This window comes from Diabrotica undecimpunctata, chromosome 2, assembly GCF_040954645.1.
Source record: "Diabrotica undecimpunctata isolate CICGRU chromosome 2, icDiaUnde3, whole genome shotgun sequence".
Lineage (NCBI taxonomy): Eukaryota > Metazoa > Arthropoda > Insecta > Coleoptera > Chrysomelidae > Diabrotica > Diabrotica undecimpunctata.
Window position 1 is genome coordinate 61,961,009 of NC_092804.1, and position 17,406 is coordinate 61,978,414.

A 17,406-nucleotide genomic window follows, 5' to 3' on the forward strand; every position below is an offset into this window, starting at 1 on the left:
TGCGGCACGCGCTGCGTGGACACCGGAGGGTTAAATTAGAAATTGAAAAATTTCTCGTATCTGCCGGAATCGAACCCGAGTCATCCAGCTTACTGGCACATAAGAGGCGTTTACTATATGTATATATAAGTATAAATATTTTTTTGTTTTAGTCGAGTTCCAGCACAGAATCTGATTCTTTGCCTTTCGCCAACGAAAACGCCGGCACCATAAGAACGAGAGCTGGAGCTGGTGGTAGACAAGCTGAATTCTCCTCTCCGAAACCGACACGTTCCGGCCTGCCCCCGCATCCGTCCCCAACGCCTAACCGACAACAGCCGAACGTTCGAACTCAAAGAGCGGAGCCGGCTGATGTCTTGAATGATATAGGAAATATGTTAGCGAATCTCACCGATGAGTTAGATGCCATGTTAGAAGAAGAAAAAAGACAGCAGTAAGTTTTGTTTGTAAGTTATATAAGACTGAACATCAAATTTGTTTTAAAAATTTGTTAGGTTATTTTCGGCAACTAAAATCTCTCTGCTGTTTTCTTAAAGTTTATCAGTATACAGTCTATAATAATTCAGTATGTAATCATTCTATTCCTAGTATGAAAGGTATTTTTTGTTTGGTTTAAAGTTGATCTCAACAACAGATCATTTAGTAGATTAAACGGACTATTCTTTAAATACATAACTATTTAAATCGTTCGTTATTTCTATTTTTGGTACAGGATGCATCCGGAACGTAAATAATTCATCTGATATGGTATATATTTAATAAACCTCTCATCCATAACTGATGATCCTAATATAATGATTTTTGACATGAATTTTGTAATACTTAAAATAGATTTTTGCCCTTCTTGAAGCTAAGCCCTGAACTTAATGTGCTTATCGCCAGGTAGGTGTTATATCTGCCATTCCATTTTTGTTGCAACCGTCGTAACTGACCTTTTATACAACAATATTATTATATTTTGGTCATTTCTAGAATAGGCACTTTTGCATTACAATCTGTTTAACAATACATTTACCATCTTCTCCCATAAACAATTCTCTAATATACTATAATTATTTTTGTTGACAATTTCCAGAATATTTTCTCATAACCCTGACTCTTTGACAACCACGTTGTAATTTTTATTTTTGTTGCCTGTCATTCTTCTTCTGGTGTCATACTCACTTTCGATTATTTCCTGCATATAAAGGATATAGAGATTAGAGATGTCCTGCTGTGCCACATGATAGAGATATAATTCTAGTTATCGGAAATAACAAATTTTTACTTAATTTCAAATCAAAATGAGTTAAATTTCGCATAATTTTATATAGAATTTATAGACATAAATGATTATTTTATCTTTGTACATAATTTTTAGATAGACAGATATGTATTGTAAATTATGTAAAAGAGTTATTATACTTTTTATTATTTTAAACACGGTTTTCTGGGGATTATGTAGTCATTTTCTTCACAGTCCAAAAATGTCATTGTGATCTCTTGCATCACTATAGAATAGGGTATTTGTTTAAAATGTAATCCACCTTGAAAATGTTAAAAATCATTCCTATATATCACTCTAATAGGGATTTTTTAGTTTATTAGTGCCCCTAACAATATTTTTTTACGCTAAAAAAAGTTTTATTATTACTACCTATACGATTTTTTTTTTAAATTAGAATGAAGCTTCTATGAAATATTAAATACATATAATCAATGATTTATGAATGATTTTACATTACAAGTGTATAAATCTATTTGCATTTATATTTAGTAATATCATTATCAATCATTATCATCATCATGATCATATCTATTTTTGTATCCTTCATCCTATTAACTTCAAAAACATAAGAATTTTGGGGATATCAGATATTAGGCGTGTCAAGTAATACGCTTGCCGTATGTGATGCCCCCGAATTTCTTAGTTCTCCAACATTCCTCATTTTTCAATCATCTCTGTCCCTCCTTTTTGTTAAAATGGTGTCAGATGTGGGGTTTTTTGTTACAATAACAATATGTACAAAAAAAAAAACAAAGCAAGAAAAAACTATGTATATGTTAAATAAATGTGAAAACATCCAAAGTATTCATATTATGGTTTCAGAAAAAATATTGATACAAAAGGAAAAAGTTGTTGACTATAGCTGAACCTTTTTGTTCGAAACAGTGTCATTACTCTCTAAAGCGCGAATAATATTGTTTATTGCAGCAACTGTTACTAAAATTTATGATTATTGGAGAAGATCAAATTGAGGTTAAACATTTCGAACATAGTTTATGTTTAAAGGTACATATTCTTAAAAGAGTAATCAATTAAAGTGAAGAAGGCAAATTTCTAGTACCAGAGAAATAAACACTTAAAATAATTGGAAATATGAAGGTTTATATCGAAGGTGAATATTAGTCAGATCGACAGAAGAGCAGATTTTTACTTATTAAAAGGAATAATTTAAAGGAAAAGTGTCTCACTTCTGCCGTATTATGACACATGAAAACCAGCTGTAAAAGAACCATTGACATTGACAAACTCGAAAGACTAAATCATATTTATAGAGGAGAATGTTATGTTGGTATAGTTCTATTTTTCATTTTTTTATATCGACTACCATCTTAATATCTCTTACCTCATTAATTGATATTTTAAATAATATATTTATTCTTAAATCCCTTAAATGTTACAACTAAATCTTTCCAAATTCTATGCTGCGCGTATCTTCATTAGTTCGTGTTTGTTCTTGTGTTTATTATCTTCTCGTAGCATTTTCTGTAGTTTTTCTTCAGTGAAGATTGAATTTAATCCTAGTTGTATTAACCAAAACAATTTCGAAAGCATTTAGTGGGTAAATAGTAGGTCATGTAACTGTTGATTAGGAGAGCTTTGGTACGAAACCTAACTGCAAGTCTATCCATTTGCAACAAATTTAATTAAAGAATTTATCACTTCCATATTTGATCTCCCCTGGTCCAATTTACCGTTTTACCTTAAACTTACATTAAATTGGGGCATATATAAGCGATAACGATTTGAAGGGGAAGACGATCTCAATTACGATCCTTTCTATAACTTATTATTAATTTATTAGATATAACGCTGAGATATTAACATTTTCAAGGTAGCTCATTTTAAATAAATACAATATACATACAGGGTGTGTCTAATTCAGCTTTTATTAGTAACAAGATATCTATAATTAACGACTGGATAAATATATTGAAAATTATTTGAATACTGTGCTAAAAATATATGTTTGATCAATGTAGAGACACCTTCTATGTTCCACACCTAATTGCATTGATTTCGATTAGTAAAAAAGTGTTATATGTGTCATATTTATCACAAACGATAAAAGTGATTCCATTTGTTTGCTGTTTAAAATTTGAACGGACGGAATAAAATGTAAATAATAATAGATCTTGTACTGAAGTTCTAGGAGATATAAATTCAATAAAAAAAAATTAGAAATTAGGTACTTTTTGTACAGTCATCTTTAGTATACGAATCTAGAACCTTTCAAACTAGATTTGGTGTTTTCTTGTGACGCAAATCTAAATGTCTTAGCTATAATAAGGAACTAGTTTGTGATTGTAAATTGTGAAATACTACATACTGTTTGACAAAACTGAATTTTAGGTCATTTGATGCAAATTGTCGTACATTCAAACATTCTACACGTCTTTAAGATGGCATTCTAAGATCAGTCGTTAGGTTATTACAGAAATATACCAAATTATATTGTAACGTTAAAATCAAACGATAGATTTTGGCTTTAATTCTATACAATTTTTATTTATTTATAATTACGAAATGACGCAACTTCAGCGCATTTCATTAGTCTGGAAGTTTACCCTACAATATGGTATAAATACGATCTTATTCTTTACATTCTTACTATTATTTTACATTATTCGAAAAAAAGAGATGTTCTAGAAACAAGGTGAACATAATAAGTTGAAAGATTTGGTATTTTTCGTTTCGTATTTTGTGACCTAAGAATGACAATAACCCTTGTTTTACCGTTAAAAGCAGTTGTATTTTGCAAGACAGCTTCATCAGTGACATGATGTGTCCATGATATTTGTAACATTCTACGGTAGCACCACATTTCGAAAGCTGTTATTTTCTCACTGGTGGCCTTTGACAAGGTCCAAGCTTCCACGCTATAGAAAAATATTGAAAACACATAGCACTTGAACACTCGAAATATAATATGTATATTAAGCCGCAAATTACACAGTACATTCCTCATTTTGTTAAATATACTTCTCGATTTCTCGATTCTAAGATGGATTTTACGCTAGTGATCCCAATCTTGGTTCAGGTTTCGTTGTGGAATTCTGAACTCTTACTAGTATCTCTTTGCTTAATGGTATGATTTTTTGCAGCTGATTATTACCTCGGTTTTGCCGATGTTAAGACGCATACCATACCGTCTCCTAACAGCGTATACTACATCAATTCTTGAAGTCACGTTGGACTGTCGGCATGTAAAACGGTATCGTCAGCATGATACTAGAATACGTAGGACGTTAATTTAAAACCAAAAGCAACTATCTAAATAATTAATTATTAACTATTGTCACTGAAATTGTCCACTGCAATAATTATTGTATTATTGAGTTCCTAAGGAGACATTTGGCTTTCCGTCACAATTATTAAATACACAATTTTGTTAATTGTTATTTTTTTTCAATAATTTTGAAAAGACTGAAAATAGATTTTTTTTATATTGATTGATGTACACCCAAACTGAAAAACATTTATCAAACATTCTTTAATATGCATTACAAGTCATTTTTTTAATTGAAAGGACATTCTGTATTTACATTTTGCGAGTTATTTGCAATAAAAAATGTTATCAATGTGCTACTTAAATAGTTTATATTAAATATACCTATGTTGTTATTTGTCATAGCAGTTTCTTAATAATATAGCTGTTAATATGACTTTGATACTCTTTTATTATTTTATTTTAATTACATTGATTAACTGTTAACAAGTATGAATATAGATTAAATAATAAATATACTGATTACGAGATTGTAGTTTTCTTTAATTTATCCTTAAATTTAATGTTTTCTTCCAGGTAAAGATTGCGCTCCGTACTAAGAGACCAAGACAGGTATAGTCGGTTCGCTATATTTACGCGGGTTTCGGATTAACAAAATTATGCTAATGACTCATTGATAACCAGTTGCAGTAAACGACTTCCCAGAAAATTAGGTAAAAACTGCATTAATGGTCATATTTTAAAATACATTAAAATAACATTAGGGTAGGTATAAATTTGTTACAATATTGCAGTTGAATTGATTCTTTGCCAGTGTTGACATTGTATGTTTGGTGGAAATATTTAAAAATGCCTAGACGTGTGTTAGATGTAGATAGTCTAATTTATAGTGTACATAAGTATTTTACGGGTGAAAAAGAAAATGGCGGTCCTTTAAAATCGGTAATGTCTGTTCAACAACGCGTATGTGATGCTCTAGGCATTAGTGAAACCAAACTAAGAGGAGTATTACAAAATCGCAATAATGAACGGCAGAAAGAAGATCACCGAAAAACTCGCCTATCATTGAAAACTAAAGATATTCCAGATGGAAAACAATTTGAAATTCGTGATACCATTTATCGAATGAGAGCCAACAAGGAACATGTGACCTTAAATACAATTCTCTCGGAATTAAAAGATAGAAAATTTGACGAAATTGGCAGAACAAGTCTATGGCAAGTGATACATAATTTGGGTTTCAAATTTCAAAAGGAGTATAACAGAAAAGCCCTTTGTGAAAGAAGTTCTGTTGTGCATAAAAGAATTAACTTTCTAAGAAAATATTCTAAATTAAAAGAAGAAAGGGCAAATTTTATATATTTAGACGAAACATGGATATTTTCTAGGGGTGCAACCAAGAGAATATGGCAAGATGATAACGTAAAGTCTATCAAACATACTGATGGAGAAGGGAAGCGACACATAATTTTACATGCAGGAGGGAAATCGGGTTTTATAGAAGGTGCTGATTTAATATTTTCATCTAAATCAAAATCAAGTGACTATCACGATAATATGAACACAGAAATATTTGTAAAATGGTTACATGAAAAACTTCTCCCAGGTTTAAGTGAGCCCAGCGTAATTATTTTAGACAATGCACCTTACCATTCTGAAGTATTAAACAAAAGTCCAACGAATTCTTGGACTGTTAATAAAATTAAAGAATGGTTGACAAAGGAACATATACCATTTACACAACATATTTTAAAATCAGAATTATTACGCTTGGCAAATATCCACGCAAAACCAAAAACCTTTGTTGTGGATCAGATTATTGAAAGTTACGGTCATCAAGTTTTACGTCTGCCACCGTATCATTGCCAGTTTATTCCCATCGAATATATATGGGGAATAGCAAAACAATATTATGACAAACATATTGGGTCTAACGGTTATAGCGACGACGCAGTTCGGGAAACTTGGCGAAAGGCACTTTCAATTGTAACTCCAGAAGTGTGGTGCAACTGTATATTCAAGTGCGAGAAATTAATAGAAGATTGGTGGACTCGTGAAAATAAAATAAACGAAATAAGTCCAATCATAATAACAATTAATGGTGATGACAGTGATGATGATGATGATTATGATATTTTTGATGATAATGACTGATTTTCATTTTTGTTGGCAAGTTAATTTTTTGTATTTTTTATTAGAAATTCTCTCCATGGAACAAATATACATAGACCATATTTTCTGTGTGAAGTGTAATATAAAATTATTATTAGGTTTATATTAGCCACATTAGACTCCATTAATGAAGTAATTCTCCTTATTATACTGTCAATTATATAAAAGATTTTCCATTATTATTTAATTAAAAAAAGTTATGGATTATTTTTCATTTCATTTGACCAGTTGATATTTCCCCAAAGAGCAGGTAATTAAAACTGGGTACTTACAATAAAATTTTTAATCCGAAACCCGCGTAAATATAGCGAACCGACTATACATAGACACTCATTACGAGCAAATACCGAGACACTAAGTGAACTATCACTCATTGAAATGAGTACACGACCGAGACAAGCGATAAGCCTATACTTCCGTATATCAGAAGATGTAGAAAAGCGTTGCTAAAACATCAGAATAGTTAATAAGTGAGGGATTTTTAAAATGTCAACTATTTAAGAATACAATACACTAGTCAATTGGATTTTTAAAATGAAGAAAATAATCACATTTTCAGAATTTCTTTTTTTACTTTTCAATAATGTTTAGAACGAGATACGTTTAATTCATAATATTATAAAAGATCACATAAAAATGGAAAGTTTTAAATACACTTTAAAACTTAACTAATGAGGCACTAAATAAATCAATAACTTTTATTCTGTAATATTGCATCTAAATTAGGGAGAATTCAGTGTAACACTGAAAAGGACAGGGAAGCCTGTGTGAAGAAAATCGAAAGTGGTATATAAAGGAAAGAAGGAGTATTGTGAAATGATTTGACAGAATTGTGATGATGTGAAATGGATAGAAAGCGCAACTGATTTTATAAGATTTCAGGAATGGGTTGCGTAACATTCGGGAGAACATAATCGAATTGCATTATGATCTCCAAAAAAACTGAAGTGTGCACCAAAAGCTAATACTCGGTCTCTAGGTATAAACGACCAAGTTATCTCAACTTTAAAAATAAATAAAAATGTTTAAACTTATTCTTCAATATTCGCTTTATCCAGATACATCCACAAGATAAAGAGAACCCACACATAATATATATTTAATATAAAAAATATATAATTATTTATTTGAATAAATTCATTGACATTTGAAAATAATCGAGTACATCTGGAAGGGATATTAAAATCAATTAAAGACAACAGGTTATTCAATTAATCACTCAGCCTTCGATCAATAAATTCAACTAATTTTGGAATGAAATAATTTATGCAGAAACTTACTATGCATACACTAAAGACCAAGGATCTCCCCTTGTCCAGCATGAATGAGAATAAATATAGACTTAACACACAACCCTGATAAAGCCCTACTTTCACAGATTTACCTGTATTTGTTCTAATACTAGTTGAATACCCCAAAATGATAACTCGGTAAAAACCAAAAAGGTAATTTTACAGGAGACGATAAAAACGATTTTAACGAAAATGGTTTTAATTTTACCTACACATTGTTATTTAAATGTTTATCAGACGCGTTTCGAAACGTTCCTAGTGCTCATATTTATATTCTTCTTCGTCTAGTTCCATGACCGTTATCGATCGTTGGATATCATACTCGCTATCGTGACCTTATTGACAGCAGCTCTGAATAACGATGTAGTCTTTTTTCCATGCCATTCACTTAGATTTTTCAACCATGATGTTCTTCTACCATGACCACGTTTACCTTGGATCTTCTGAATGATCATATTTTTCAGGGTGTCTCATAATGTGACCGAAGTATTCCAGCTTGTGTCTCTTGTTTATATTAACCAGTTGTGTTGTATGGTTTATTATTATATTTAGAAAAAAACAATAAATAAAAGACGGGTACACATTCATATTTACAAAACATTAAAATATTACATAAGATTTGCACTAAATTTTGTTTATCCATCACTATTGTCGGATAAGTCGGTTTCACTTTCCTCCCACGCAACTAAACCTGCGTTAGGTTTAAAGGGTAAGTAAGTTTCGTCTATACTTTGAATATTGTGGAATACGGAAACGGTGATTTTTTTATTCTCATATTTAAAACTTTTATATTTTGAGACTGTAAAGCCTTTAATGTTTTTTTTAAGAAAGGTTGGAAATATGAACGAAAGTCCCCTATCGTCCTTCGAATGACATATGGATGGATATACTCTTTCGCCTCCAAGAAAAAGGGCAAAAAAAACAAAATTACTGTAGAAGAAAAATGTGTTATAAGGCAAATATAAATAAAAATCCAAAAATAAAACTAGAGTTTTATTTCTGGACTTAAGTTTAAGAATTGGCCATATTGCCTTAACACAAAAATACCTAATAACAAAAGAACCACTACCTATCTGCTCCAGCTGCTCTAACCCACTGACTGTGAAACACATCCTGATTGATTGTTCTCAATTCAAGGAAAAAAGAAGATCCCACGGATTCACAGATGATGATCTCAAGACAGTTCTCACCAAAAAAAATTCGACGGTGTTAAGCTATTTAAAAGACATTAAGTTATTCAATTTTATTTGAGGTAATATTTCATGTATTTGTTATATCCACTAATAACCCTGCGCGGTTGATGTGGTTTTGTGTTGAACATGTGAAAAAAAAAACTGAATAAACCTCTATACAGACAAAAATGTAATGAATGACAAAAATGTAATGCACAGAAAGCATCCGAACTTTATACAGAAATTATTAACCCAGAATTAATAAAAGATAATAAAATAAAATCAGATAATAAAATTTACTTGCGAATGCTTAAACCAGAACGTTTTGTTACAGACAATATAAGAAGCAATAAAGCTAATATTAATAGGCTAATATTATTCCTCCAGTGGAACAAACATTTGACCCTGGAAATTAAGGAAATCAAGAATCATATAATACCCGTGCAATTAGGAAATTGCAAATTAATTACTGATAAGCATACTTTTACTACTACTACTATCGGTTTACAGCGTTCTCCGACGCCTTCCGACTCCTAACCGCCATTCTTCTCTATTCAGCCATAGGCCTGGAGGGATTTCTCTTTCCTCTAGTTCTTTTTCAATTCCCTCTCTCCAGCTTTTTCTCGGCCTTCCTCTTTTCCTTCTCCCTTGTGGTGTCCACGTCAAAATCTGTTTTGGAATCCTGTCATCTGGCATTCTCTTTACATGGCCGTACCATATTAACTGTTTTGTTTTTATGTCATCAACTATTGTATGCTTGACTCCCATCATTTCACGTATTCTCTCATTTGGTATCCGATCTCTTCTTGATTTTCCTGCTGCTCTTCTCCAGAAGTCCATTTCTGTTGCTAGTAACAGTTTCTCTGTTCTTTGTTTCATTTGCCAAACTTCGCTGCCATATGTGAGTACACTTTTAAGTATGGTGTTGTATATGAGTTGTTTGTTCGCTTTAGATATTGTTTGGTCCCACAGAATTCCGTTCATCATGGATATGGCTTTTCTACCCTGTATGTTTCTGTCTTTTATAGCAGCATCGAGTGTTCCATCTTGAGTTATCTTCATACCCAGGTACTTGTATTCATCACAGTTTCTAATTTCTACCCCATTGTCTAATATAATGGACTGTTTTGTCCCTCCAATACACATGGCTTTAGTTTTCTTAATGTTGACTTCGAGACCCCATTTGTTATATTCTTCTATTAGCTTCCGAGTCATGTAACTCAAGTCGTCATGATCCTGAGCAATCAGTATTTGGTCATCAGCGAAACATAAGGTGTACAGTGTAGTCTCGTCATTGAGAGGAATTCCCATGCCATTTCTTTTCCACAGCTTGAGTGCTTGTTCCAGATAAATTTTGAAAAGGGTAGGCGAAATACAGCAACCCTGCTTTAGTCCTTTCGTGACCTTAAATTCTTCAGATATCCTTGATCCAGTTTTAATTTTTGCAGTCGTTCCATTATACAGACTTTGGACTACTTTGATAAGACCATGCTTAATGTTGGTTTGCTGTAGGGTTGACCATAGTTTACTTAGGGGTACACTGTCATATGCTTTTTGTAAGTCTACGTACATCAGGTGAACTTCTTTATTGACGGCTGTTTTTTTTTTCAATAACTTGCGTAATAGAGTACAGGTGGTCTACTGTGGATCGCCCAGCTCTAAAACCAGCTTGTTCCTCTGCTTCGTAATCTCTATAGTCATTTTCTATTTTGTTCTTAATAAGTTTCCCATACATCCTACTTATTGTGCTGTTTACCGCAATTCCTCTGTAATTTTCACACTGATCCTTGCTGCCCTTTTTGTGGATAGTTGACATGATAAATAATTTCCACTCTTTTGGTAATTCGGCTCCATTCAAGCAGTCTTGAAAGAGTTTTCTTAACTGTTCCTGGAGTTTGTCTGTACCGGCTTTCACTAATTCTGCAGGGATGTCACCAGGACCAGGGGATTTTCCCTTTTTCAGGGATTTGGTTATTTCTTCCATCTCTGATTTACTTATTTGTAATGGTGATGAATTAGTTAGTAATTTTTTGAAATATTCTTCCCATTTTTCTGTTGTTATTGGTGATATAACGTCTTTTTTCTTATTACTTCTCATACTTTTAATCAATCTCCAACTCTCTGTGCTTCTTCTACCTCCTATGTAGGTGTTGATCTTTTGGCAGTTCTGTTCCCATGATTCGTTCTTTTTTTGAGTGATCTTTTTTCTTACTTTGGCTTGTGCTTCTTTGTAAATTGTTTTATCGTTTTCTGTTTTTGTTGTTAAGAATGTTTGGTATTTTCGACGTTTATCTTTAATTTCCTTCTCTATTTCTTTATCCCACCAGTATGGTTTTATTCCTTTATGATTTTCGTCACATTTCCCCAGTGCTTCTTCTGCTGCTAAATGAATCGCCCTTTTGATGTATAGCATACCCAGCATACTTTTATATATCATATAAATATAAGTTATCCTTACGAAATAGCAAGTAAGATACTATACGAATTAGATAAGCTAAAACTTATTATAAGAGAAAAAAGTAATTAATCAAATATATTGGATACAAAATTAAATAATGGAATACATTTAAGAAAATTAGTCATAAGTAAAATAGAATCGTATATAAAACCAATTAGAATAAAACGAGGACTTATTAATGGGATTGGAAAAATAGAAAAAAGGCTTTTTGGAACACTAGATGTTGAAGATGAAATTTATATTAATAATTATCTATAGATTGTCTCAATGTGACTAGTCTGTACAGGGTAAATGCACAACATCAATGCCATACTTCTTTGCAAACTTGTATTAAAATAAATGTCACTTCTTACTACTTAGCCTAATCCATCTTTTGTGTTGAGAGTAGCTTAAGTACTAATGCCCACTAACGACCCTGCCTGACTTTCTTCTCTCGGTGCTTCTCAAACATAAATAATATTTGCTACAACATACTTGGGATAAATTAAAATAAAATAGAAATAAGGAAATGCCTTTTATTTATGTCACACAAGGAGTTTGTTTTTAATTCTACAGTATGTGCTAGCGATACAAACCATTTGTTTATAGATTTAAATAAAATCCAATAAAATAAAACTAAAACATAAAGAAACATTTTATTTATGTATTGCTCCGTTCAAAAGTTAAGGGGGGAAGGACTTTTAAAAACCACACTGTATATGTTGTCAGTAACAAAACGTAGAAATATCCGAAAATAAAACTAATAAATAAGTTGAAAATAAAAGTCATTGTATTTAATTTCGTGTGTAAGTAATCGTAATTGTACACCATTATATTTAGTTCCTTTTTTTGTCAATCGCTGTCACATTTAGTTTCTACTTCATTATCATCATCATCATTATTATCGACACTGTCATCACTATCTCCGTTATTTATATTTATAATAATTGGTTCGATATCATCCAACAAATTGTCAATTTCCCACATTTTTTTTCTGTTGCTATTACGTGGTTTAAACGTAGTCAGTCCATCCATTTGGTCGTGGTAGCCCTGGGTATTTTTCTTTGCCAAAAACGCGAGCTCTGCTCCATCAACAAATCCACTGGTAGATTCTGCGTGCAATAAAACGAACCGTGCACCACGAGCTGTTGGAGCTTTTAATCCTGTTGTAAGAACCACGAACAAAAGTATCGCGATGAGATGTAATTGTTTTATCAACCCATTCTTTTTTCACACTGTGCCCGATATTTACCCATGATTCATCCAAAATCACTATGTTGTATCCTTTTGCACGGTATTTACGAATTGCGCGTAAATAACGATGGCGTCACGAGATGATTTCGGGTTTTTCAATCAAAATTGAATTTCTGCCACGTTTTATAAACACAAAATCCATATTACTCAGCAGGCGACGTAGCGTGGCCCGTGAGAAGTTGGGCAAAGTTTCTTCGACATTTACAACAGCTAATATGGTGTTTGTTGTTGGTGGTATGTTGTCACGAAAAAATTGATGAATTATTCTACGAATTTGGCCTCTGACACCTTCATCGTACTTGTCACGAGAAATAATAACCTTTCGCTTCTTGGGCCTGCTGTTTCGTATGCGAAACAGTCTTTTCGCAAACACCACTCATTTCTTACACTTTCCTAATTACACTTGATACATAATCGTTGTTATCCTGATTAAGTTATCCTAACAATTGCAAACAACAGAAAATAACAATAATTGCCAACAGCAAATCACAACAACAGCCACCAACAAATAATAACAATAACAACAGTCACAGTACATCCAAGATGGTACAAATAATCATAACTCGAATATGTTTACGCGCTCCAAAGAACAAATAAAGACTAATTAAGGCCCTGGATGTTTCAAGCTTTTAAACATATTCTGTACAAGAATTACTCTAATTGCTTCTTAATTACTGAATAACTTAGAAGAAAGTATTTGCAGTTGATATCAACCAAAATTACAAATTCCTTACAAATTATGGCAGTAATTAGCACCGCAATAAATTTGGCAGTTAGTAGAAATTACCGGAATTATTTTAAACTTTGAAACAAATGTTTATTTAATGCACATTTTATTATACTACTGCTACTAATAAAAGATAAAAGTTGATAAGTGACTATTGGAAACAAATAATGTATAGTATTATGTAAAATTATTAGCAAACGATATTTGTAAAATTGTATGTGAGGACTTGTTAGAGAACGCCATTCCTCACTGCATAAAACTGGCAACGTCTTGGCGAAATTCTCATAAGGTTAACATTGCATATCTTACCCTGTACAGACTAGACTAGACTTTGAGACGATGTATACATAGGCTATCAAAATATTATATATATATACATATATATAAATATATATATATATATATATATATATATATATATATATATATATATATATATATATATATATATATATATATATATATATATATATTAGAGATGTGTAGTTCACCATCGAAATAGTTCAAATGAATGATTCTTTAAACTGAACTAATTGAACTAGTTCATTAATTTTCATAGAACTAGTTCACTGCGAACGATTTGCATTATAAATTGTGTCTCAACTTTTAAAGAAGAAAATAATGAATGAATGAGATCATATATTTATTATTTTGTGAATGGGATGGACTGACCGACTGACTAGTTTAAAAAAAGAAGTGCCGATTAGTCTCAGATAACAGATCATAATTCTTATGAACGTGAAAATAACATAAACAGTTTTATCTTAATATCATAATGGTTCGGATCTTATGCCATGCCCATGCACTGGCTTGAACGTTGACATGCTGTACTGTTTCTCGTATTGTAATTTTGAAATAACAATTTTAAGTTGTGGTTAAAATGATTGATGCATCTACATAAAATATAATTTTATGTAAAAGTGAGAATGAAAATGTGTTATTTAATGTTCCTAAAAAATTCACTGATTTTTTTTGTAAGGTTCTTTTAGAAATAACCTAATATAGATACCTATGAGTATACGTAAATATATACGTGAACCATATTTATATTTAAAACGGTTAATAAAAAACAAATCTTAATAATTTTTTGCAAATAAAAAAAAATGTTATTTGCAAAACATTTGAGAAATAAATTTAAAACATTTAAACCTAAACATACGATCGAAAGAAATGGTTCCGAACGCGAACTACTTGTACGGTAGTGAAAGAGTGAAAGACTGACTGAAAACCGAAGAAAACGCGCGGCCGGCGCCGAGCTTGTGTGATGATAAGACGAGACATCTGGCAACCAATTATGTTAGGGTTGGATTTCGATTTCGGTCCTACAAATAGTTCTTTCGCGAACTAGTTCACTGAACTAGATCATTTTTGTGAAATAGTTCGTTTGAACTAGTTCGTCTAAAAGAACTAATAAGCACACCTCTAATATATATATACATATATATATATATATATATATATATATATATATATATATATATATATATATATAATATATATATATATTTATATATATATATATACATATATATATATATATATATATATATATATATATATATATATATATATATATATATATATATATATACACATATTAAAAACAGTTTTAAGCTATAGTAAAGGTAAAGAACTTAATAAATACTATTAAGAATGATACACCCTAACTCCATTCTATCACTGTCGTTTTGAATTGATAATGCCATTCATTGAAATTTCAAATAATACATACAACCATAACAAGGGATTATAACGGATTATTCATATTTCTGTTGGCAACAGCAACTGGCAACTCTGCTGACGAAAACAATTATTTTATTCAAATAGCAGCTACAGAATTCTTGATCGATTTCACGGTAAGAGAGTCACATAGGTGAATATCTGCTCAGGTGACTTTGACCTGCCATCTATTAGGCTAATATAGCAACGGTCTTATTATTTGCCATAAGGTTGGGCATCTATCCAATATTCCAATCAATGTTCATAGATATTCACTCATGTTTAAAGGAGCTTTATTTTTTCTTGGTTTTCTTTTTGTTCTTCCCTCAAAATTATGAAAATATAAAGTGGGGATCATCATTACTGTAGCCATTACAACTATTAGCAATTAAATCATCTTTTTGTTGTAGACTTTTTGCGATATTTTCTGGTAGATAAGTTTTTTAAACACTAAAATCTTAAAACATTAAATGGTAATGTTTTATTGATAACTCTTAAAGTTATCCCCATCCTGAGTAAGTTAAACAATTAAACACATCACACATATCAAAATTCTATTAGAAAATACTCATATGATCTACATGTGATTTAAATGCAAATCACAAAATATAAAACTGTAAACCAAGCAACACCACGTAACTTAAATATTTAATAAATGTGGTTTTTGTTTCATTTGATATGAAATCTCACACGACAGAATATCTGAATGACTTTAGATTTGAAAAAATCTCAACAGATCTTGCTGCAATTGCAATAAAGCCACCACAAATAACATTTCTAACCACAACACCACATATCTCATTCAGTTCTCAAACCAAAACCATTGAGATTTTGATTGATGGGTTCGTAGTCTACATAAGTAGTTCGTTTTGTTTCTGTTCTCCTGTAAAGTTAAAGAAAATAAGTTATGTGACGTTGCTTGGTTGATGAAGCAATGAATCAACTCATTCAAGTTCAAGTAGTCACAATACTGTAAACAGTTACACTTAAATTATCATTTACAAAATGTTCACATGTAAAAATTACAAATTTGTTTTCCACACCATAACAAGTTGATCATCTCCACCAGAGGCAAATAATTCACCATCAGTACTAAATTTACAAGTATTCACTGAACCTGTATGCCCAGTCAAGGTATATATAGGTCTTCCTTCCATAACATCTACAATTCTAATATTACCATCTTCTCCACAACTAAGTAAAAGGTTTTTATTAGGATGCCATGATACACACTTTGTTGAACCTTCGTGAAGGGTGTAGTGTTGTCTCAGTTTTTCATTTCGAATATCATAAACTCTAACAGAACCAGAGTTCATTGCTACAGCAACATGATTATTATTTGAATGGATAGCTATACAAGTAGGATTGCTACTAGCAGTTCCAAGTTTATGTGCACACTCACCAGTATTAATGTCCCATATTCTCAAAGAATGATCATCTGCACCTGAAGCAATAAAACTACCATTTGATGAATATTTAACACTCTGTACCCAACTAGTGTGACCTAATAAACTCGTTATAAACTGTTTTTGTGCTACATCCCAAACTTTTATACTTTTGTCATTGGAACCCGTGATTAATCTTGAATTATCTGGACTGAAACTTAAACAATTTACACAAGAAGTATGTACTTTAAATACAGATGTTTCTCCCTTAACTGAAGGAATCCAAAATCTTACAGTTTGATCTTTTGAACATGTTCCAACTAATTTTCCATTTGATGAGAATTCTACTCCAGTTATAATATCTGAGTGACCACAAAAACTATAATTTCTAACATTATTAGATTGATTCCATATCATTAAAGAATGATCTTCACTGCCACTGGCAAATTGAGTTGTTAAGGGATTAAAAGAGATATCTGTAACAGCTTTTTTGTGTCCTTTCATATTCCTAATAAGGTAAGGCTCTTCTGATGAATCTAGACTTATAGCCGTATCCGACATGATTATAAATTATAATGTTTATGGTTTTCAATTTCGGTTTGTATTTGTATTCAAAAAATATATTTCTTTCCTTGTCTAATTCAAAGATTCAAAATTAGTAACTAACTACACACAGCTGCCAAATATTATAAACTAAAAGTTACTAAGCAGTTGGGAAAGACCAACGACGTGAATATAATACGTCATTGGGAAAA

General features: G+C 31.4%; 2 protein-coding genes across 10 annotated transcripts in view; one reads left to right on the top strand and one right to left on the bottom strand.

Moving 5' to 3' along the window:
* The window catches only part of ckn (CRK like proto-oncogene, adaptor protein), a 474,381-nt gene extending 469,360 nt beyond the window's left edge, over positions 1–5,021 (top strand). For all 9 annotated transcript variants that reach the window (XM_072523031.1, XM_072523025.1, XM_072523030.1 and 6 more), the window contains one exon: positions 153–5,021. In XM_072523031.1, the coding sequence (XP_072379132.1) occupies positions 153–437 (285 nt within the window). In that variant the 3' untranslated portion in view covers positions 438–5,021. The remainder of the gene's footprint in view (positions 1–152) is intronic.
* Positions 5,022–15,793: 10,772 nt separating this feature from the next.
* On the bottom strand, positions 15,794–17,333 carry Poc1 (Proteome of centrioles 1). The gene has a single exon (XM_072521352.1). The coding sequence runs from the start codon at positions 17,210–17,212 to the stop codon at positions 16,289–16,291; it is 924 nt and encodes a 307-aa protein (XP_072377453.1). The 5' UTR covers positions 17,213–17,333; the 3' UTR covers positions 15,794–16,288.
* Positions 17,334–17,406: the final 73 nt, after the last annotated feature.

Excerpts from the sequence above, each read along its gene's own strand:
- Poc1 (XM_072521352.1), bottom strand. The coding sequence starts at position 17,212 with ATGTCGGATACGGCTATAAGTCTAGATTCATCAGAAGAGCCTTACCTT.